This window comes from Phycodurus eques, chromosome 16 (genome assembly GCF_024500275.1).
Source record: "Phycodurus eques isolate BA_2022a chromosome 16, UOR_Pequ_1.1, whole genome shotgun sequence".
Classification (NCBI taxonomy): Eukaryota; Metazoa; Chordata; class Actinopteri; order Syngnathiformes; family Syngnathidae; genus Phycodurus; species Phycodurus eques.
Window position 1 is genome coordinate 6,498,251 of NC_084540.1, and position 25,300 is coordinate 6,523,550.

General features: G+C 42.0%; 1 protein-coding gene across 8 annotated transcripts in view; it reads left to right on the plus strand.

Moving 5' to 3' along the window:
* hoxb3a (homeobox B3a) overlaps positions 1-21,532 on the plus strand; it is a 94,998-nt gene extending 73,466 nt beyond the window's left edge. For 6 of the 8 annotated variants that reach the window (XM_061701251.1, XM_061701258.1, XM_061701257.1 and 3 more), the window contains 2 exons: positions 5,780-6,477; positions 17,328-21,532. In XM_061701251.1, the coding sequence (XP_061557235.1) occupies positions 5,780-6,477; positions 17,328-18,190 (1,561 nt within the window). In that variant the 3' untranslated portion in view covers positions 18,191-21,532. Of the gene's footprint in view, positions 1-5,779; positions 6,478-17,324 lie in introns of all 8 variants that reach the window. The other 2 variants (XM_061701253.1, XM_061701256.1) reach the window with 2 other exon arrangements.
* Positions 21,533-25,300: the final 3,768 nt, after the last annotated feature.

The following is a 25,300-nucleotide window of genomic DNA, read 5'->3' on the forward strand; positions in this document are numbered from 1 at the left end:
AGAACTGTGAGGCTGACGCTCTAACCAGTCGGCCACCGTGCCGCCAAAAGGATAGTATTGTACTTTAAAATTAAATCAATTTATGAAGACCTAGGAATTATTACCATTCCATTGTTTACGTGAGCATAATTAATTAATTCATTCATTTTCCACACTGCTTATCCTCACTATGGTCGCGGGCGTGCTGGAGCCTATCCCAGCTGACTCTGGGCGAAAGGTGGAATATACCCTGAACTGGTCGCCAGCCAATCGCAGGGCACATATACCTGTAAACAAACAACCATTTACACTCACATTCACACCTACGGGCAACTTAGAGACTTCAATTAACTTACCATGCATGTTTTTGGGATGTGGAAGGAAACCAGAGGACCCGGAGAAAACCCACGCAGCTACGGGTAGAACATACAAACGCCACACAGGCAAGGCCGGATTTGAACTCGGGTCCTCAGAACTGTGAGGCACTAATCAGTACTAACCAGTCGTCCACTCTGTCGCCCATGAGCATAATAATTCTCAAAATTATCCTTAGTCCTCACCACCACAATTTCTTCTGTATTTTTTCTACTTGCAGATTCATCCTGGGGGCCGGATTGTACCCCCAAGCGGTCCGGTTTTAGCCCGCGGGCCGTAGTTTTTTTCAAAAGGGAAAAAGAGTGTTCCTGTTAACTCAGCAGTGTACTTTTATTGCTCTTATGTAACCAAACACTAGCAAATAAATGGCGACAAACAACTCAACAATGAGAACGTCTGCAGTCTATGTCACGTGTCTCATAAAACTAAATACGTATATAATAAACCACAACATTAAGGCCAGCTTCACAGTGAGATTCAACACAGATCCAAAATTCTGCCTTGCTCTAATTTCCAGCATACAACATACTGAGAATGTTATTTAATTTTTGTCTCTTTGGTGTGCATACAACGTCACACGCTGTGTCAATGAAAACCGACTGTCATGATCCTTGTAAAGGAAGAAGTAGCACATATAGCAACCAAATATGTGGCATTCATGGATATGATGTTCAGCAGCACACAAGGAGCCTAGTGTATACATTCGTCAGTTTTTCCCCCACTAGGTCATAGATATTGCATTATATGACGTAACTATAACGCTCATTCATTATTTTTCCGTTTTCGTCAAAATGATCTGCAATCTGAACGATGCACCAATTCAAATGAGGGCTAAAATGTAATAGGATGTTGGACTACAGCTCACATTTGTATGTGTTAAGTGTATTTAATTAGATGGCTTTTTTCGGTGTAGCAAACAAACAAACAAACATTTTGTAAATATCAAAGTCCCAAAACATTTTCATGGATGAAAGTGTTCCCTGCTCAGTTTGTTCCATTCAAAAACCAGTTTAGATTAAAAAGGCCAAGTGTGAACTCTTCTTACCAGCAAACAACCTTGTTATTATGTTCAAAGGTGTAATTATAAGTAAGTTATAAGTATATAAATTATAAGTATCCAATAATAGCTGCATTTTCTAGCATTCGAGCCTATAAAGTTGCGTGTCCGTGCATGCACCGGATCTGTAGCTGACGGTATAAAGTGAAAAGCGTTTCTTTTCTTGGAATCAAATGAAACGGAACAAGCATTACATTTAGTAGTTGAAATGCCTTCATGTTCAATTGAACATTATTCTGTGAGCGAAGCTTAGCTACATGGTGGGGACCCGGGATATCATATTTTTGGTTCATTTCAGACAGAGTCAACGTGGAGTCAACAACAACAATTCCACTTCACCAATTTATGTACTTATATGTACAGTATAGTATATATAGTATATCACCACTACAGCACTTTAAAAAAAACATTCTTTTTTTGGTGTGGAAGCGTCAGTGAGGCTGGAGCACAGATCGAGAGGTGCAGTGAGACGTTCAGAATACCCAGGGAGAGATCGGAGAAAGGAAATAAAAAAAAAAGCCATGATAGTTGAATCATAAATGCGCTCCAATTTGTGTTGCGGGTTTGTTCCTTCGGGCTAGCTGTGTTGGGTGGTCTGAGTGATATGCACTGAAAAAGAAAGACATTTAAGACTATTGTTATCAACCAGCAGCGGTGCAAGCAGGCAGGCAGCGTTGGTACTGGAGTGGAGGGGAGGTGGGCGGGTGGGCGCTCGGTTGGGGGGTCTCGAGCAGGCAGCAGGCGGGCTCCCGGTAAGCTTGTTCAGTTTAGCAATAGCCTGTCTGTAGGCTATCAGACCCTGTGCGTTAATTCCACCTGTATTTCGACCCCCTTCCATCACCGACATCTTGCATTCGTCCACCTCCCTCATCCGCTGACCGTTCATGTCACACGGCGTCCGGCTTGCCGCCCTCCGCGGCCGCTGGCGCCAGGAGGAGGTGGTGGTCGTGTTGTGGTGGCGGTGGTCTGCTAGGCGAGAAAACATCGGTGAAGCTTGCGCAGAAAATCGAGGAGGACCGGGAAACGCCAGGATTCTTCACAAATTTCATTATTTAGCATGCTTAATGAAAAGACTCAGTGACGACTCATCTGTTATGCGATTTTGCTGGGTCCTTTCGGGATTATACCGGGACCGCCGGTGCTAATAAAGGTAAGCATGCCCCACCACGCAACGGGCAGGCCAGGCGCTAAATCACAAGCGCAAACAGCAAAAGCAGAAATATCATGAGTTGGGGGCTGGCTCGGTTATTTATAACCCGTATGACTTCAATGCCGGTTCAACAAGAGTTCACTATATGCTTTAAACTGTTTTACCCCCACCCCCAATCTCCCGCCACCTTATTCTACATGCTCTTTTTTTCTCTCTTCTCATATTTATCTTCCAGTTTACACTCATTCACTCCCTGTGATTTTTTTTTACAAAATATATATATTACCAGTGATGACTCATATATTTTTTTTCTTTGGGGTTCCAGCATCCACGTAGAGCTAAATTTATTCATTTATGTACCCTGGGGCGGGGGGAAAGTCATTTTAATTGATTTAATTCGAATATGTACATCGGTTCCACATGATAAAAATGTGTTAAACGAACATGCTGTATATTATTCTATTATTTTAAAAGAGAATACACTAAATGATGTCACTTTACCTAATTTTAATCATGTGCACCCGATGTACATGATCAAATTATTTTTTTCAGTGTATTTATTTATTGTTGCACATAGTATTTTTTCCGCCCCCAATTCTTTTTATTGTTTTATGACACGTCAATAGCATGCAGCACATCACCACAACACTGATCTGCAGAGTATTTTATTGTTTATGTACTAAATGGAATTACCCCTTTTTTGTCGTAATTTGAAAACATCCCATATTGTTCAAAAATATATACTTGCTTCCCGTCTCCCATCTTGCACGGTGCGTCATGGCAGGCGCCATTTGTAATTTTATATCACAGGATGAAACAGTTACTGGATACCAAGGACGACCTCTCCCTCCCGTTCTCTCTCTCTTGTTTTGTTTGGGTGTCTGTGTCACTATGAGTGTATTATTCAGGGAGACGTATCAGAAAGTTGGTGATTGTATTAAGCTCTAGCCCTTACAAGCCAGGGGCAGAGATATTACGTGGCCCGTTTTAATGGTGAAACAGCTATGATTTAATAACATAGTCCTCCTACCCTCACTGCCATGGTCTCGCTCTCTTTTTTCTCCCCCCTCTGCTTGCGACTATTCCTCAGAGTAAATAATTAGGATTCCAGCTTGTCAAGCAGAAGATAAATGGGTGACATGTGTGACGTGCTGAGAGCCAGAGAGGGACTGGACTGTGTCATCTCCGATAAAAAAAAAAAAAAAAAAAAAAAAAAAGAAGCATGCAAATAATAAAAACACGAAGTTTAAACAAGTGTAAAATTCGCAATTATTAATTTGTTTTTCATTTGTTGGTATTTCATAGACTCATACCCTCTTTGTGGCTTGGTATCTCAATTTACTTTAATACTGATGATGTATATTTTCTTTACAGAACATTTGTCATGTACTAAAACGAATCACAATTAACATCAGTGCAATTTTAATGAACAAAGAATTGGTTCCGAAGTGCATAATACAGTTCCTGTATTATTCCGCTGTACCTCCTTCGATACAATATTAGCTCCAGGGGAGGAACGAAAGCTATCTATCTATCTATCTATCTATCTATCTATCTATCTATCTATCTATCTATCTATCTATCTATCTATCTATCTATCTATCTATCTATCTATCTATCTATCTATCTATCTATCTATCTATCTATCTATCTATCTATCTATCTATCTATCTATCTATCTATCTATCTATCTATCTACCAATCTTCACTGAAAAAGTACATTTTCAGTTGCACATTGATTAAAATGTGGTAAACTAATGCAATTTCCCCCTCTTTTCCTAGAAAAGAATCAACTAATATGTTAGGTTAACATATTTCATTCATGTGCAACCGCCATGTTCGAATTAAATACATTCAAATGTCTATGACTATTTTTCACTGTATCTGTCTACCGACCTACCTACCTATCTATATCTACCTGTCTGTCCGTTCGTTTGTCTGTCTGCTTGCATGCCTACCTAATACCTAGCTAGTGTCTTTATAGCTATTTATCTCAATATCTATATATATAAAAAAATCAATGATATAGATTCTGCAATAAAAAAAACATAATTCAATGCATGATCATGATGTCTGAATACATTTATGTTACATTATATAAACATTAAAATATGTTACGTTAAGTGTGACAATGACAGCATTTAAATGAGCACCAATGAGGCAAGAGGCAGGCCTCAAATCCAATGCTACACTGAAAGAAATAGGCTACCTAAATGTTAGAACACAGCCTACGTAGACTGACCAATTTTCCTCCAACATTACACAAATTTTCACAGTCATTATGAATAACAACAGAGGGACGAGGATATATCTTTATCATAAAACAAAAACCTCAAAGAGCATGATTTGCAAAGACTGAATCAGTGCAAGGAAATGTGTCCTATAGCAAATAATGTGTCTTACATCAATGAATAAAAAAACACACTGGATGTGTTTACTTGAATTTAATAGTTAATGATACAATTTTTAGTTTTCATTTTCTTGCTGATGTTCCAGCCATCCATTATCTAAGCCATTTATCCCCACAAGGGTCGCAGGAGTGCTGTAGCCTATCCTAGCTATCATCGGGCAGGAGGCGGGGTACACTCTGAACTGGTTGCCAGCCAATCGCAGGGCACATATAAACAAACAACCATTCACACTCACATTCACACCTACGGGCAATTTAGAGTCTTTTTTGGGACTTTTTGGGATGGGGGAGGAAACCGGAGTGCCCGGAGAAAACCCACGCAGGCACAGGCAGAACATGCAAACTCCCCACAGGCGGGGCCAGGGATTGAACCCCGGTCCTCAGAACTGTGAGGCAGACGCTCTAACCAGTCGGCCACCATGCCGCCTTGCTAATGTTGTTACAATATTATTTCAGAAATACTGTGTTATATTTTAAGCATTACTCATGCATTAATGTCCCCCTGATTTAACATTCAGTCTTTGCCTACATAGTGTGTGTGTAAGTGCATTTGTGTATGTCTTTTTATGACGTCTCTCTCTCTGTGTGTGTGTGTGTGTGTGTGTAAAGAAAGAGGTCTGTCCTCCTCATGCCCCCTCCACTAGAGCATCTGCAGCCTGTGCTCTGGCTCAGAAGGGCGGGAGGGGTGTGGGGGGCAGGAGGTGAGGGAAGAAAAGAGCAGGTTTCTTTTCATGTCATGGCGCCTTTCAGTGGCAGAAGATGGATTTATCTCTCTCATTTCTTGTTTCTGTTTTTCCTAACCTTTCAGGTCAGATTGGAGGGGGTCATTGGAGAGACACTGTCACGTGACCCCTGGTGCCAAATGGTCTTCCGGCAGTGGTTTTCAACAACGGCCGGAGCTAAAGAAGACATTGCTGCATTTCTCAGACATGCAGAAGACAACATACTACGACAACTCAACTCTTTTTGGTGGCTATGTGTCCTATCAGGCGCAGGGGGAAACAACTGCACCTGCCAACGGCTTCGGGGGCTATGAAGTCCCGGGGTCTCATCATCTACCAGCCTTCCAGTCAGGAACCCATCTGGATGTTGACTCTTACCACCGATCCTCCTGCTCTTTGCAGTCATTAGGTGGTAGCAGCGGGCACCACCAGCAGCAACAGCTAGTTAAAAACAAGGAGCCGAATGGCAGCTGCATGAGGCCCACCCTGCCACCTGAGCACCACACTGGCTCTAAAGTGTCCCCGCCATTGGCCCCCAATCCAAGCGATGGTAGTACCGGAGCTCAGCAGCCAGGGAGCAGTGCTAGCACCTCATCAGTCCCCAAATCAGGCCCCAATCGGTCATCAAATTCCTGCTCCTCCACATCATCCTCCACTTCCTCCTCCTCCTCCTCCTCGCTACCCCCCAACCCAGCATTGGCCAAGCAGATCTTTCCCTGGATGAAAGAGTCCCGCCAGGCAAACAAGCAGAAAAACTGTTCACCCAGCAACAACTCGGGTAACGGTGTGTTTTATCCATCTTTTTCATTGTTAACACTCTGCAAACTAGCAACCAAATAATTGAATATCTTTTGCGCTTCCATCCTCCTTTCATCAAATGTTTCCATCTTCTAAAAGTCCTTCCTTAAAAGCAACTTTTTTCACCTATTATCTTTCTTTGCTTTCCCATCAACACATTTTATTTTGATTCATTACTATTATGAAAAAGCTAATAATTATTCTAAAGTATCTATAAAATAAATAAATAAAATATATTACTTTTAGCCTAGATATATTTTCTATACACCCAGTCAAGTAAATTACTTGATTCTTGATTTAATGACACATCATTGCCATTTTGCTAGAATCTGAATGGGTTCCCTAGCAGAAATACAAACATACAATCCTTTTATAAAGCCTGCCTCTTTATTATGTCAAGCAACATTCTCCTAAAATTTGCATTCAGCACTATCTTTCCAGTAATGTGTAGTTAAATGAACTAAATGTGAATTTTAGGCCATATGTGCACGATTTCTGCTCATATTCTTTCTGCTACCGCTGTTGTTGCTGCGGGGGTTTGTCTTTCTGGCCAAGATGTAATTTAGCTGCCCATGACCAGTAACAGGACTTTTGTCTCTTAATAACTGCCATGGTTATCAAGTGGTGACAACTAATATCAGGAGACACTATGCTCTAGCTGCACAGTATATTGTATCCCCATCTAAGAATGCAGGGTTTATATTTCTGCCTCTGTTTGATGCAGAGGTTAGAGTGCCAACAAATTGTACTCAAGTAAGATTACTTTTACTCAGGTAAAAGTAAAAAGTAGTCCTCCAAACAGTTACTTGAGTAAGAGTAAGTACTCAATGAAAAATCTAGTCAAGTGCAGAGTAACTCTTGAGTGCCTTACTATTTGTTTAATCAACTGAACAAAAATATAGAGTATAATTAAGTAACTTCAGATATTCTACAACAGTATCAAATTAACTCAATGGCAGCTAGTCGATAGAGAGTGCTCTTTTGCTGCCCCACCACTCACGGTTGTCACCACATTACATGAAAATAAAATCAAATAAAGATGTAATAATACAATAAGAATATTTCCAAAAACATTTATATATGTGGCACAGTGGATGACTGATAAGCACATTTAGCACATCTGCCTCACAGTTCAGAGGTCATTGGTTCGTACCCAGGCTCTGGCCTTCCTGTTTAGAGTGGGTTTTACTCTGGTTTCCTCCCAACTTCCTAAAACACCTGTGTTTGATTAATTGAAGACTCTAAATTATCCTTAGTTTTGTTTGAATGTGAGTTTGAATGATTGTTTGTCGATGTTTGTCTATTGGTGCCCTGCAATTGGCCATTGACCAGTCCGTGGTGTAGTGTGTGAGTGTGTGCTTATATGATGTAAAATCACGTAAGGAGGCTCAACTTCAAAATTTTATAATTATTGTGGACTATAATCGTAAAAATAAGCACACAAGTCACCTTACCCTCATTGTTGGTGACATAAAGTAATTTCACAGCCAAACACGGCGCCTGAAGACAGCGGGACGGTAGGAATAAGTCGAGGTAGAGAGATAGTTGGCACTGCCCCATTCACTATTATCAAGTTACCTATGAAGCCATGTTGTCTCTGGTGAAAGTTTACAAAACTATCCTTCATAAAATGCGCACTGAAGAGTCGGGTGGTGGTTTGCTATTCAGCTCACTATCTTCATGTGTCTTCTTTTTATTTCCTAATTTTTTTGAGAGCTTAAATAACATCACCGAGCTGTTCTGTAAATTGAGGCATCCAGTGAAGACGAATTTTCGGGGTGTAGTCATCGTTAGCTTGCCAATTGCATGCTGGAATTGTAAATGTGCCTTGTTATAGATGCGAACCACTGCTAACTCACAACTGAGCAGCATAGCATAACAAAACAACGTCAAATACCAATCAGCCACAATGCGCCAATATATTAGAGCAGTATATGGATGACTTTGGACTTGTTGACATGTGGCGGCTGAAAAAAACGTACAAAAAGAGAAGAGACATTTTTCTCGTCGGTTCACTGCTCTTTCTCAAGAATATTTTTTTTTCTCTCAAACAATTCGGCAGCTCAAATAATTACCTGCAAAATACATCCAATCATCATCAGTGACCACGCACCAATTTCTCTCAATCTAAAAATTTTGTCAAATCCGGGACCCCGACCAACATGGTGCTTTAACACGTCGCTATTGAAGGACCTGGACTTTGATTCTTTCATGAGGAAGGAATGGGACGAGTTTTTGAAATTCAATGACTCCCCAACCATACCCCCATCTCTGCTGTAGTAAACCGGGAAAGCTGTATTGAGAGGTCGAGTCATATCATACAAGAAAAAACAAAAGATACGCTTAGAAACCAACATCAAAAGCCAAAACATCAATTAAACGCCATCTCATCAAAAAGAACAGATTTTCTACAACAACAGTTAAGATACACTAACTTTGAGTACAATAAGATTTATTATTGTAGGAAAATTTATTGCGAATCAATTTCACCGCAATAAAGAAAAGTAATTAATTGACTTTTAAAAAAAAATAGCCTATTTGCAATATTCATCAAACCTCTTGCTACCGGTATACGTCAGAATGCTAATATTAAAGGTATCTGCTCACCAGTGACAGGACACAAAATCAATCTGTATGATGATGATATTCTTCTTTATTTACAGGAACCCAAGTATTTTCTTCAGGAAGTCTTCAATCTCATTAAAACATTTTCACAAATATCTGATTACTCTAACTGGAAAAAAAAAATCAACATTACTCCCAATAACAGAAAACTCATGGAATCCTGCAGATCAAATCCCAGATTACCCCATTCCTATAGGAAACATTAAATATTTAGGTATTAATATTTCGCCAAAACTCACAGAGCTAACCAATCTAAATTACACACAACTTCTGACTTAAAACGCTGGAATAACTTGCCTATATCACGACTGGGAAGAATAGCCACAATAAAAATGAAAACCTTACCTCAAATAAACTATTTATTCTCAACGATTCCATTTAAGACCACATTTAAATGGTTTCAAACATTAGATTCTGCCATAATACATTTTTATTCAAAAAATAAGAAAAATATAATTAGTTTAGGCGGCACGTTGGGCGACTGGTTAGAGCGTCAGCCTCACAGTTCTGAGGACCGCCGGGGTTCAATCCCGGGCCCCGCCTGTGTGGAGTTTGCATGTTCTCCCCGTGCCTGTGTGGGGTTTCTCTGGGCACTCCGGTTTCCTCCCACATCCCAAAAACATGCTTGGTCGGTTAATTGGCAACTCTAAATTGCCCGTAGGTGTGAATGTGCGTGTGAATGGTTGTTTGTTTATATGTGCCCTGCGATTGGCTGGCAACCAGTTCAGGGTGTACCCCGCCTCCTGCCCGATGATAGCTGGGATAAGCTCCAGCACGCCCGCGAACCTAGTGAGGAGAAGCGGCTCAGAAAATGGATGGATGGATGGATGGATGAATTAGTTTTAGAGTGAGGCCTAAATGCTCCCAACTTTAAACACATTATTTAGCTAACCAATTACAATATCTCATCAAATGGATGCACCACAATGAGGTGCATCTTTCTTGGCTAAAACTGGAACAGATAGATTGCAACAACATCAAACTCCCAAAACTCCCATTTATTTCTTAAATGCCATAAATGCTTCAAGAACCCAATAATCGCATCCACCTTAAAAAAAAATTAAACTGGAAAAACAAACAAGCTATTAACATCAATCACTGGCTAAATCTAATCATAGAATATATTGCGTTAGAAAAAAATAACAGCGGAACGAAAAAAATCAATTACACAGATAGCTGGTCACCTTTCCTTCCATCCATTCATCCATTTTCTAAGCCGCTTCTCCTCACTAGGGTCGCGGGCGTGCTGGAGCCTATCCCAGCTGTCATCGGGCAGGACGCGGGGTACACCCTGGTTGCCAGCCAATCGCAGGGCACACAGAAACAAGCAACCATTCGCACTCACAGTCATGCCTACGGGCAATTTAGAGTTGTCACTTAACCTCCATGCATGTTTTTAAGATGTGGGAGGAAACCGGAGTGCCTGGATAAAACCCACGCAGGTTCGGGGAGAACATGCAAACTTCACACAGGCGGGGCTGGGAATTGAACCCCCAGAACTGTGAGGCAGACGCTCTAACCAGTCAGCCACGTTGGTCCTCCACTCTGGCTACTGGCTGGAATGTGGGGGGAGTCCTGGGGTCGGTGTTGCAGGGCTGGGAGGGGCAGCCCTCTTTGTCGGTGGTTGTCCTGCCTAATGGGCCCGACCTGCAGGAGCCATGCCTCTTAATCACTCACCTAGCACACACTCACACCATCCATCCATCCATTTTCTGAGCCGCTTCTCCTCACTAGGGTCGCAGGCGTGCTGGAGCCTATCCCAGCTGTCATCGGGCAGGAGGCGGGGTACACCCTGAACTGGTTGCCAGCCAATCGCAGGGCGCATAGAAACAAACAACCATTCGCACTCACAGTCATGCCTACGGGCAATTTAGAGTCTCCAATTAATGCATGTTTTTGGCATCTGGGAGGAAACCGGAGTGCCCGGAGAAAACCCACGCAGGCACGGGGAGAACATGCAAACTCCACACAGGCGGGGCCGGGGATTGAACCCGGGTCCTCAGAACTGTGAGGCTGACGCTCTAACCAGTCGGGCACCATGCCGCCACACTCACACCACTCACTGTAAATATTTTTCTCACTAGTCACATCTGGGAACACATACTATACATATCCAGGGGTTCCTGAGGGACTGGAATGGGGTCGGGAGGGTATGGGTGTCAGACTGGGTTTCAGTACGTCAGTGATGTTTCCCGGTCCGGGTGCCCCCTCCGCCCTGCCTACCGCCCAGGATTTTAATGCATAACACACACTCATCCCCATTTCTTTTAATGCACCGCATACACCCATCTCTGGGGGGCAGTGAGTCTTGGGGGGGAGGGGGGGGGGATTTAGCTGTTAGGCAGCAATGGCTGGAAGTCCTGTCCCCCCCGGCTCACTGGCCTCTCCAGATTTTGGAGGGGGGGCACTGATACACAGGGTAGGGCGAATTACTGCTAGTCCGGGACCTGGCAGCCATAGTAACAGGGGTGTGGGGGTTCTCACAAGCTTCATGATGGTGCTCCTGAGGCTGGGCCCCCCGGGCTGGATGACTGCTTGTCGTTGGGGCTCTCCTCTCATCATCTGCAGCTGCTTCCTTTCCAACAAACAAGGGACACCGTCCCAACCTTGGGTTGGGCAGGGACTGGCTTCATCGTGAGCCCTGCAGGTTATGGGGGCGTTTTGCTCTCCTGGGGGTGGCGGTAGCGGGGCGTGTGGGGTGGTGGGGGTGTGTGGTTTGCTGGGGGTGTGGCATTGGGTCCCTGCGGCCACCTCTGGGTGGCCGGTTGTCGTGGTGCCTCGGTGAGGCCAGCGGACTGCCCTGGGTCCATCGGTGGGGTGTTCTCGGGTGGACGCAGGGCTGTTCTCGGGTGGACTCCTGTGCCCGATACCGCCTCTTGATTGATTGGGTGGGGTCCTCAGGCACAGCAATTACAGAACACTTCTGTCAGTCATTGTGCATGCGAAACGGTGTCAATGCACTTGCTTGTGTCTGCAGGCACACACCCCTGGGACTTTTTTGCTGGGTGTGGGGCCACTAACCTATTGCGACAAATAACTCATGAATATGCAAATTGCTTGGGTATCCCCTCACTCACACTGTGGTCCTATAGATGCTTATAATTTACATAGTGACTCCCACCACACTTCAGTTGTACAGCCGGGTTCACAACCCTTGTCCTGCATGCGTCTTCTCCTGTCCTTGTCTTGTCCTATCTTGTCCTGTCCTTCCCTTCCCTTCAAACATATTTAATGTATTTAGAAACAAAATACAGATTTTTGCTTAGTTACACTTCAAGTTGTTCTTAATAACAAACAATGTTAAAGCTAGCGGCTGGAGACCTCACAGCGCTGTCAGACAGTCTTGTTTACATTATCATTTTTGTAGTCTGTGTTACTGTTGTACCCAAATGTTTTTGCTGTACGTTTTGCAGCAAGGATAAATTAAAAAGTTACAAATTAAGGTTCTGAACGATAAACTGATACGACTAGCTAGTCGTTCATAAAGGTGTCAGATACAGCTGTGTCGGTAGCAGACTTCTAAATCAAAACGTATCATCCATGGATCGTTAGTTGAATTAAGTTTAGAGGTATGGATCGGCTATCGCGAGACAAGGGGCTCTTTCGGAGACAGGGTATCTGCTGCGGGGCGCAAATGCCGGCGGATTCTGATTTTCGTGCAAACGCAAGGCTTGCTTCACGTGTTTGTCGATTTTGAAGACCGGTCTGCACCAAATTGGGCGTTCAGGCACAGAGAAGGTATGTCCTTGGAGATGCGCCCGGTGGACTGAAAATTTGGTGGCAAAAAGTCTGTCTAAATGTACGCCTACTCACACCACATCTAAATCTTGGTGCAAGCAAGGTAGACCACTGGTCTAACACGATTTTGGTGAATTTGATTAGGGCACAGACAGACAAATACTAAGGTCCATGGACATATTTAAGTTGCCAGCAGTTACCACCAGCTCATTCTGTATTTAACAAGGGTACCCACTCCATTGTCTGTTGCCACACCAAGAATAGTGATGCTCCACTCACGCACGGATTGCTGTGATTATTTATTGTCCTCTTCTGCACAGAGATGTCTCTGTCGAGACTACTATTGTGCCACATTTAAAGGCAATGAGAGGAGTTGCTCTGATTGGTGGCAAATTAAGTCGGCTGTAAACACATCCATAGTGGCGCAGCTTGTCCACCCGCAGATCTGCTGGGCTGTGCTGGTCTGTCCATCCGCAGAGCCGCTGGGCTGCGATGTTCTCCAAAATCTCCAACACAGGCCTGCACCTGGCACACAGTTACGCCGCCCTCTGTGCCGGATTAACATTATGTTCGCAACCCAAAGCAGAACAACTACTAGTAACATGGCCGACAATGACAACGAAAAACAAATAAAAATGGATGTCAATATTGATAATAGCACCAGCACGAGTGGATGATTTTCAATACACCAGGAAATTAAAAATCCAAAATTTGGAGCGTCTTTGGATTTTATGAAAGAAATGGACAACTCAATAAAAGCCATGGCAATTGTAAGTTATGCCGACCAGCTTGTACTTTAAGTACTAGAACAAATGTTGACTTTCATGCAGTTAAAATCAAGTAACAAGCAGGAGCATGCTAATGTTGGTAGCACACAGTGAAAATGTTTACCATTATTACAAACTATTTCATGCAACTCAGCCACAATTTAACACGAGTAAGGAAATCACCGCTCCAGTAACCTGTTTCCATCGCCAAGGACTTGTGTCCTTACAATGCGATTGAGTGGGAAGGATTTCAGGACTCGAGAGTCAACTCTAGATCTAGTCTACTTTATTCTACTGCAGGAGTTTAAAAAATAAGATGAAGTCGTTATATTTGAGAATGGGTATATTTTTGTATTTATTTACAGTCTACTGTACAAATTGTATTTTCTGACCCTATTCAACAAAATGATGTTCATTCAAGCAAGCCTTTTGGAGTCCATGTCTAAAAATAAATACAAACCCCAATTCCAATGAAGTTGGGAAGTTGTGTAAAATGTAAAAAAAATAATAATACAATGGTTTGCAAATCATTTTCAACCTATATTCAATTGAATAGACTTCAAAGACAATATATTTCATGTTCAAACTGGCAAACGTTATTGTATTTTTTGCAAATACTCACTAATCATGAATTTGATGCCTGCAACATGATCCAAAAAACCTGGGACAGAGGTCTGTTTTCGACTGCGTTACATCATCTTTCATTTTAACAACACTCAATAACCGTTTGGGAATTAATTAATTCTATATAATATATAATATAATTAATCACTGAAGCTTTTTGGTGAAATTCTTTCCCATTCTTGCTTGATGTACAACTTCAGTTGCTCAGCAGTCCGCGGCCTCCGTTGTCGTATTTTGCACTTCAAAATACACCACACATTTTCAATTGAAATAGATCTGGACTGCTGGGAGACCAGTCTAGTACTCACACTCTTTTACTACAATGCCAGACTGTTGTAAAACATTGAAATAAGCAGGGACGTCCCTGAAAAAACCTTGCTTGGATGGCAGCATGCTGTATGATTCTCCAAACCTGTATGCGCCTTTCAGAATGAATGGCGCCTTTACAGATGTACAAGTTACGCATGCCATGGGCATTAACACACCCCATAACCATCACAGATGTTGGCTTTTGAACTGATAACAATCCCGATGGTCATTTTCCTCTTTGGCTCGGAGGACACGACGTCCAATTTGAAATGTGGATTCATCAGACCACAGCTCACTTTTCCACTTTACGTCAGTCCATCTCAGATGAGCTTGGAGCCCAGAGAAGCTGGCGGCATTTCTCAGTGTTGTTGAAATACAGTATGGCTTTCACTTTGCATGGTAGAGTTTTAACTTGCATTTAACATGTACACTGATAATATACAAGTACTCACATCCATATATCTTTCATCCTTTGTGTAGAATGACTAATATTAGTGCCATACTAAGTCAGAATTGAAACGTTATTGGGAATCCCACTTGATCTCTTGGGAAGACATTCCCTGCTGCCATATGATTGGCTCCTACATACAGGCAGGACTGCATGCAGCGCCAATCATATTGCAGCTGGGCTTGTTATGATCTGTCTGTCTATCTTTTATATCTCCCATTTGGCCAGAGTGGACACACCAAAGGAGCAGCATTGAAGTGATGCAATGTGGCAAAAACTGTATAATTATTTTTAATTTTATGTCATGCCCGTATAATAATATGGAGTGCTATTTTTCCTAATTACAATGCACATTACAATTTTTTGTTTTTGATTTATTGGGGAAGGCTGGAACGGGTTAATGACATTTCCCTTCATTTTACTGAAAACTCCACCAGCTGCCAATGCTTTAACTAAAACAATAATAAATCAATAGACATCTACCTCACAGTTCCGAGGTCTCGGGTTCAAATCAGGCCTCCCTGTGTGGAGTTTGCATGTTCTCCTCGTGCCTGCATGGGTTTTCTCCAGTTACTCTGATTTCCTCCCACATTCCAAAAACATGCATGTTAGGTTAACTGAAAACTCTAAATTGTCTGTAGGTGTGAATCTTAGTGTCGTTTGTTTGTATGTCCCCTGTGATTGACTGGTGACCAGTTCAGGGTCTACCACGCCTCTCGCCAGAAGTCAGCTGAGATGGGCGCCAGCACACCCTGGCAAGGATAAGCGATTAAGAAAATGGATGGATGGAATAGTAAATCAAATCTTTATTAAAAAAATACAAACACGAGAAACACACTCATGAAACAACACAATAGAGCCACAAGGGAGAGAATAGAAAACATGTTTTCTCATGTTTTTTTGTAGGCTGAAATTTTTGTAGGCTGAAATTTAGACCTTTTGAGGCAAACACAGATGACAGCGCATGACGTAGCTCTTATTTTTTGTAGTAAACATAGATTGAATGTGAGTCCAGGGGTTTTGTGTCTCTTCTGACTGCGAGTCGCATGCCGTTGCTTTGTCCGTTGTTTCTGCCATGCTTCACGTAAATACGTCCATCCATCCAGCCATCTGTCTTCTTCCTCTTATCAGAGGTCACGTCGCGGGGGGCAGCAGCTTTAGCGGGGAAGCCCAAAATTCCCTCTCCCAAGCCATTCCGTCCAAGCAAGCCGGGGGACAGTCCATCCAGCGTGTCCTGGGTCATCCCCGGGCCTCCTCTAGATATAACAGCCCTGGAACACCTCACCAGGGAGGCGTCAAGTGGGCATCCTAACTAGATGCACAACCCACCTCATCAGGATCGTATCGATGCATAGGAGCAGCGGCTCGACTCTGAACCGCTTCTCACCCTATCCCTAAGGGAGAGCCAGGATACCCGCGGAGGAAACTCATTTCGGCCACTTTTATCCACGATCTTGTTCTATCAGTCATTGACCCACAGCTTGTGACCAAAGGTGAGGGTAGAACCGTAGAGCTACCGGTAAATTGAGAGCTTCACCTTTCGGCTCAGCTCCTTCTTCGCCACGACAGGCCAATACAGATTCCGCATCACTTGCAGACGCTGCACCGATCCGCCTGTCGATGTCTCGATCCATTCTTCCCTCACTCATGAACAAGACCCCAACATACTTGAACTCCTCCACTTGGGGCAGGATATCATCCCCTACCTGGAGAAGGCACTCCACCATTTACTGACTAAGGACCATGGTCTCAGATTTGGAGATGCTGATTCTCATCCCAACATCTTCACACTCGGCTGCGAACCTCTCCAGTGAGATTTGAAGATCATGGCTTGATGAAGCCAAGACAATCGCGTCATCTGCAAAAAGCTTAAATGACTCACTTTGAAAATGTGTTTCTGTTTGGTCATGTGTCTGCTTGGCTGTGTTTTATTGGTGAAATGGAGTCAAATATCACTAGTGGTTGGAGTCTCTTCAACAAATAAAAAAAAAAAAATGAGCAGCAAAAATATATAGATAGAAATCTAGGTAGCAAGCAGAATGTAGCTCAATGTAGCAGGGTAAAATAACTGTTTCTTCTTAACGAAAAAACGTAAACAGTATGTTGCATTAAAACTACTCTGACAGGTAAAATTTATCCAAAAAGCTACTTAAGTAAATGTAAGAGAGTAAATGAAGTGCGCTACTACGCACCTTGGGTCAGAATTCATTTCATCGTTATTTTGCTTGTGTTCTGTCTCTTCCATACAGCTGTTATTTTTATATTTGGATGTCACTCTTATTACCCTGTTAAGCTACCTCAAATAACTTCTGCCTGTCTCAGCAGCATCAGGTGGAGGTGAGAGTGGTAGTGGCGGAGAGAAGAGTCCTACTGGCGGGTCATCAGCATCATCTAAGCGAGCGCGTACAGCGTACACCAGTGGCCAACTTGTTGAACTGGAGAAGGAGTTTCATTTCAATCGATACCTATGCCGTCCACGGCGTGTGGAAATGGCCAATCTGCTCAACCTGTCTGAGCGGCAGATTAAGATCTGGTTTCAGAACCGACGCATGAAGTATAAAAAGGACCAGAAGTCCAAGGGATTGAGTTCTAGCTCAGGAGGGCCTTCACCAACTAGCTCACCGCCTCTGCCCATGCAATCCTCTGCCAGTTATCTCAACTCAATGCACCCAATGGTTGGGGGAGGTGGGTCAGCCTATGATGCCCCATCTCCTCCATCCTTTGGTAAACCTCACCAAGGAGTGTCTTACTCCATGTCCACTGCCTACTCCAATCTCCCAATGAAGGGCTGCCCTCCACAACAGAAGTATAGTCACCAGGATCAAGACTACGGTGACCCACATCCTCACCATGGCCTAGTACAGGCCAACAGTACCAGCTTTGGAACACCCACTAACATGCAGGATAGTCCAGTCTATGTGGGGAGTGGCAGCTATGTGGAACCCATGTCTGGCTCTGGACCCTCCATGTATGGCCTAAATCACCTTGGGCCCACACCATCCCATCACCAAACCATGGAATACAATGGTGCAGGGCCTCTGTCAGCCACGAACCAGCATCATGTGAGTGGAGGGGTACCCACAGGTTCCTGCGACCCACCCACTCATGCAACGTACACAGAGCTCTCGGCGCACCATACCTCGACTCAGGGCAGAATCCAAGAGGCACCCAAGCTCACTCACCTGTAGCATTGGTAAGAAAACGAAGGAAGACCACACAGAATAAGTAATGTGACTCATTAACAGGCTGAACTAACACTTGGGGACTCACCTACACGAAAAGGGATGTCGTTAGAGATCGAAAAGAGACAGAGAAGAGCAAGTCAGTGGTTTATGTTTTGCAGCCAATTATGGGCTCAATCAATGTATAGCCCTATATTCTACCCATTGCTGTCAGCAATATGTCAATGTATTTTACTCTTGGAAAAGCACTTACTGTAATTTGTTTTTATCCATTAATCATGAATGGAAAACTCACGCTGTACCTCTACAGTCTTTAAATTTATACAGAAAGTTAGGAGCAGGCAGTCCCGTGAAATAGTGGGTAGCATGTCTGCCTCACAGTAGGAGATCTGAGTTAATCCATTGGCACATCTTTGTGTGGAGTTTGTATGTTCTCGCCGTGCTTGCTTGAGTTTTCTCTGGGTGCTCTGGCTTCCTCTCATTTTCCAAAAACGTGCTTCTTAGTTTAATTGAATACTCTAAATCAAAGGTGTCAAACTCAAGGCCCAGCCAAATCCAGCCTGCCACATCATCATATGTGTCCCGTGAAAGCCAATCATTTGCATCAACTTCCCTGATTCTTGCTAAAATCTGTACCAAAATTTCAAATTGTCATATGTCATAAATAATGTTGAAATATTGCAAAAATGTTTTGTTACCAAAACCCTTTTTACAGTTACTTGATGGAGGTGGGAGGGTTTAACAGTAACCCTGTTTAATGTGAAATGGAATGCAATGCCCTACCTCGGCAATATCTTTTGTATTTCACGAATACCGACGGTGAATATCAAATATTGTGGAATCATTGGGAAAATGTCGATGCGCCCTAAACTGGAAGTTGCGTAATAAAATGAGATAACTAGAGGTAAAGAAATTCATTTTCCTTATCATTAACTGTAAACATTTATTCTACTTGTATAAAAATGGATATACATATAATACGTTGATATAACTGTAATTTCTTTTTTCATTTTCATTATTTCACATTTGTTCTTTTGCCCCTCACGCCCTGTATTAACCAGTGCCACTGAATATTATGATGAGGTCATGAAATATTTATATGGTTTCACAGTCAGAACAGCCCTCTGAGGGAAACCGTACCAACAATTTGGCCCATGGCAAAAATGAGTTTGACACCCCTGCTCTGATTGGTTTATACGTGTGCATTTTTTGTGTCAATTGTTGTTTTGACTATATGTGCTTGCAATTGACAAGCGACCAGCCTAGGGTGCTACCCCACCTCTCGCCCAAAGTCAGCTGGGATCAGCTCCAGTTACCCACAACCCCAATGAGGACATGATATAGAAATGAATAGATGATAGTTGGGAGAAAATTGGCATAGTATTGTACTGCAATCTTGACTACAGTCAGTACTTAATGACGAAAGGACAAAAGACCCCTTTGTTTTTAATTTGTCCCATACAAAGCCTATGTCTAAAGCCTAAGCCTAGACACCCCACAAGACCCATATAGAAACAGGTCTTCCAGATGAAATAGTGTAGAGTGTTTAATGGGAATTTAGTGAGTTGGCTAGAATAATGACAGGAAGGTTTCTTCCCCTGTAGGCAACACGTTGTCATCTGAGCAGAGTGTGTAGAGCTCTTGTAGAGAGGAAAGAATAGCTGGCACTCTTCACTCTCGCCTGTCCAGTAAGTGCATAAAAACATTGATTCATGATCCTCTAACTGTCTCTTTTCACCTCCTGCCGTAAAAGTCTGTGTGGATCCAGATGGAATCACTAACCCATTGTGTTCTATATGTCACAACAGCACATGCCCTCTGACGGGGCAACAATTTTCTATGATTCTCTTGATGCATCTGTACACAAACCCAACACCTACAATCACTTCTTCTCCCACTCCAACTGTTTGGAAAGCTCCAAGGCGTTGATCCCCGAGAATGACATGCATACAATGTCTTGCTAAGTACTTCAGCATACCACCCTCTGTGCACACAGCAATGCTAAGCTAGTTTCCTGTTGTTGATAAATGTGCAGTCAGGTAACACCAACTGCTGACATTGTTAAAACGTTTACTACCTTATTTTCGCACATCGTTGATACAGGGTATAGAATTGAGAATGCTATCTATTTATGGTTATGCCCATTGTCTCCCTCTCCTTCACTAATGGAAGGGTTTACATAAATAGGAGGCCATCAATTCTTTTATATATACTTTTGTGGTTTTTTTCCCTTTGCAAATCTTGACTTTTAAAATGGATACAGGGTATATATTTGAACAAAAATGTTTGGACCAGAAATGTGTGCACATTTTTTAAAAAAGGGTTTATTCGTTTGAACCATCCGTTAGAGTAGTTTGGGACAATACACAAAACATAAAGAACCCTTTCTTTTTTAAAAAAACAATTAACTTAGTGTTAAAAGCATTTCGTGTGTCTGGCCTACTCTACACTCCTTGATGTTATGGAAATATACTCATGTTTTTTAAAAGTGCAATTTACACAAATGCTTTTGCATCTGGGCATCATTATTGCACTTACAGTTTACATTTTGAAGTTTAAGGTAAAAAAAAAAATAATGTTTAGATAAAATGTTATTTTGAAGGAAGGCCCTTCAATCAGAGTTTTTCGCAAATGTGCGTTCAAGTGAACATTCATTAAAAAAATATTTATTTGTTGTAGCCAGTTTTAAAAGATTCTCTCTCTGCGTTATCATTATTTATCCGTCATGTATTTATATTGAGAAAAAATACCGTACTTTTCTCGCATTTACCTGTTATGAAAGAAAAAAAAAGCATTGTGTTTCTTCTTTGTCAATTGTACTGAAGTTACATTTTTAGTTCTTGTAGTTTGATAGAAAAGAAGTACTTTTTAATTTCTACAGTAACCCTTGTACATAAATGTCTTGACATGTACAAGGAAAATGGCAAGGATGGGGATTGGTAACCCATCCATGCATACTGTAGAATTTTGACAATGTATAGGCTGGGGGGGAAAAGAACAAGACTTTTTGGAGAACAATGACTTCTTTATTTGCCTTTTAGCAACTTTTTATTTAATTGTTTATAGAGTTGTCTGTCCAGCAATTCCTTAATAAAATGTTACTTTATGCAGAGTTTCATTTACTTTTTCAACATCCTCTCAGGCAGAAAACTTGAATTCAGGCTTTTAAAGCAAATATTCCCAAATTCACTAAATTATCTAAAAATGGAGTGACTCTCTAGGGTCAGGTCAGTTAATACTTTATTAATCTGGTGGGAAATGCTGTTTTCTAGCATCAGCTGATCAGAGACAGTAGATAAAAACAAGTAGGTGTTAATCATAAAAAAGAGCAAAAGGTATATTAATGCAATCAATGAAAGAACAATTGAATTCCATTGAATTCTAGAAGGCGGCACGGTGGCTGACTGGTTAGAGCGTCAGCCTCACAGTTCTGAGGACCCGGGTTCAATCCTCGGCCCTGACTGTGTGGAGTTTGCATGTTCTCCCCGTCCCTGCGTGGGTTTTCTCCGGGCACTCCGGTTTCCTCCCACATCCCAAAAACATGCATTAATTGGAGACTCTAAATTGCCCGTAGGCATGACTGTGACTGTGAGTGTGAATGGTTGTCTGTTTGTATGTGCCCTGCGATTGGCTGGCAACCAGTTCAGGGTGTACCCCGCCTCCTGCCCGATGACAGCTGGGATAGGCTCCAGCGCGCCCGCGACCCTAGTGAGGATAAGCGGCTCAGAAAATGGATGGATGGATGAATTCTAGAAAGGATCTATTGTTTGCAATCAGACTGGGTCAGCTCTATTGTTGCTTTGGTACTGTTTCCCCTCTCCTGTCCCTGTACATCAAATCTTTTGATTCTTACATGCATCTAGGTTAGATGCCATATGCAAGTTGATACTTGACGACAGGGGCAATTCGAGGATCAGAGGCTTTTGGGTGCTGAACTCCTGGTCAGGCAAGATAAATTTCAGTTTTGTACATTTTGATGCAATTTCAATCCCACGTTTATGAAAAAGAAGCATAACACTTTTGGGGAAAGTCTGTGACTACACCATCAAATCTGGTAAATGTTATTTAAATGTTGACCGCAAGCAAAAGAGGAATGGATGGGATTTATAAAACCAACATATGGTAACCCTACTAATTTCTGGGGGTCTGATAACTCGTTTTGATACAGCTGCACCTCTACATACACGTTAATAGTATGTATTTCTAGCTGAGTACTAAAAATGCCCAAAATTGACCTCTGACTTTTTGGGGGGACTTTTATATGAAATACAATGCACAACATGTCAAACACATGAACAGAAATTGCCTTTTGTGAATACTTGGAATACTCATGTAGAAAATGGTCTCTTTGCGCCTCCCTCTCTCTCCTCTCTCTCCTCTGTCCTAATAGGAGTTATCCATCCAGTCAGTTAAGCTTGTAGTTGCTGAGATCTGAAATGTTTCTGAGCAAGAAAAATATGCCAGCTAACTCCGATTAAACAACATAAACTGTGAGCTATGGTTAAATGCAGCAAAAATGGGGAATGGTACTATACTAGTGTGTTTGTAATGAGTGGAAGAAGTTTAGAAATGTTCCACATATCCTGGTTTAAACCAGGTACTTATACCACGACGCTTTATCACTGGAAGGCAGCATATTACTTTGTGCAGAAAGCACGCTAAGGGTTAGGGAGAGGTGGGAGGGATTGGATGGAACAAGCCATTTTTGAGGCAAGGGGGGCTGGTGTATTTTTGTTGTTAAGATATTACGTTTTAAACAAAAACTATGTAATACACTTTTCCAGCTTGATTAAAAGGGACATCAGTACAGTAAAATATAAAATAAAAAAACTAATCTCTAAAATTTTTGTGGTGCTGTTATTCAATTTAAGGGTGCTTGAGCACCCCCCAAAATGGGCTAGAAATGCCTATGCTTGACGATGAGCTAATAAACAATAACTGACTGTAATTTGCTTCTATTGCAGCATGACAGATGTATTCACCACATTCAGGAATATATGCATACATAATATTTATTTGTCCAATAATATTCAATTGAACACAACCTATTTTCTATGTTACATATAACAGCTGCTATGGGATTTTTCAGTATGTACTCTTCCTTAGTTGGTTTCATCTTTAAACCAACTCATGATATATTTTCTCCTGCAACTTTTGTCACTTGTGACATTTATTATCTTTTCTTTTCAAAGGGCAAATAGTTTTTTGTTTTAGCAGCAAAGGATGTGATACATGAAATAATGCAACGAGGAGGGTGAACAAAACAAAGTATCTTTGTACAAAACGTTTTGGACAATGCTCTCATATACTCTCATATATACATATATATATACAATACATTCATGATTATGCTTCCCTTTCTTGTCGGCTCCTCATAAATTATAAATTATACCCACAAACTGTGTCAGTGCTGGCGTTAGTGCTTTTTTTTTCTAGCTAGGAAACATTTCAGGTGATCAGAGACAGCACCACTGCCCTCTGTTTGAATTGGTATGTAAGAAGTTAGTTGTTGTGTCATGTACTGTACATTTGATAATATTAAAGCTAAGGTGCTACTATATGGCTGACTGACTCGAAGCCCATTGTAATTATTAGCCCGAGAGAGAGAAACAGAGAGAGAGAGCGAGAGAGAGAGGGAGAGAGAGAGAGAGAGAGAGAGAGAGAGAGGAGTTCACATATTAGTATTCAAAGTACAGTGGAACTAGTGCTTTGGTGCAATACAGGCAGAGAATGGGACAGGCGTATTTCTAGGTGATAGATTTACAATATGACTAGATCAAATTCCAAAAGACAAGCGGCCATGTTGTGATGGTTCTATCTATTATTTATTGTGCATAAAGTGCTGGCAGAGAGAAAGAGCAGCATGGCTCTGAGGAATACAAACACAAATCTCTGGAGTCTGGAACATATTTTTGGTACAGTTTTCGTCAAGCCGTTGGCCTTTGGCAACAGATTTGGAACTAGGAAGCACACTCATTCCTCATGGCTAAAAAAAACGCATACTGTTATGGAGAAGTGCTGCTTCAGCAAAATGAGTCATGTTCTCCCAGAAATTAGGGTTACAGTACGTTTATTTTATGATTCCAATCCATTCCTCTTTTGCTGTGGCTCAATATTTAAATAACCTTTATCAGATTTGAGGGTTTAGCAACAAACTTTCCCACAGGGTGTTGTGCTTTTCTTTCGGGAATATGGGAATGAAATTGTGTTAAAATGTTCTTTTTTTTTTTTAACTTGCCTGGCCTGGAGCTCAACATCCCTAGACTTCTTATCCTAGAATCGCCCCACGTTGTAGCGTTTGTCTCCTGTGTTATTATAATAATAATAATAATAATAAAAAACCTGGCACACGCTATGAGGTGATTACGTCTGAAGCCTCACCCGAGATTATTTCCCTCTCTCTCTTTCTTGCCCCCATTTCTGAGAACGCAAGACTTGAGACATAAATCAGCATCCATAAATAACGGCCGTACTTCCCTTTACATTTTCGTTGGACTAACAGACAATAAAAACACCAATAAGCAGAGATTGGATCTAATTTATTGCCTCATAAAAGCAGACAGAGAACTTGGCTTCAGCTTCAGCCGTTACTGAAAAAAGAGACGAGCTGAGCCATGAGTGTGCTCTCACAGGCCGATGCATGTCACACGAGTCCGGAAAGCTTTCAAACAGTCAAACACTTTTTTTTTTTTTAACCAAATCTCGTTTTTATTCGTCAGCTGTTGTTATACGTTTTGTATTGTGTAACATGCTATCACATTCGCAGTGCTTTTTTTTTTTTTTTTAGCAACGTAGGTTGGATTGAGCAATACCATTCCATCCATCCATTGTCAACACCGCTTATCCTGGTTAGGGTCGCGGGGCGCTGGAGCCTATCCCAGTTGACTTCGGGCGAAAGGCGGACTACATCCTGAGAACTGGTCACCAGTCAGTCGCAGGGCACATATAGACACGGACAACCATTCGCAGTCACATTCACACCGTCACTGAGTGGGAACTGATCCCACGCTGCCCGCACCAAAGTCAGGCGATTGAGCAATGTCAGTTTAAATAAATAAATAACACATGTTCAAAATTTATTTTTTCAAATGATCAACTTACCATTATTAACAAAGC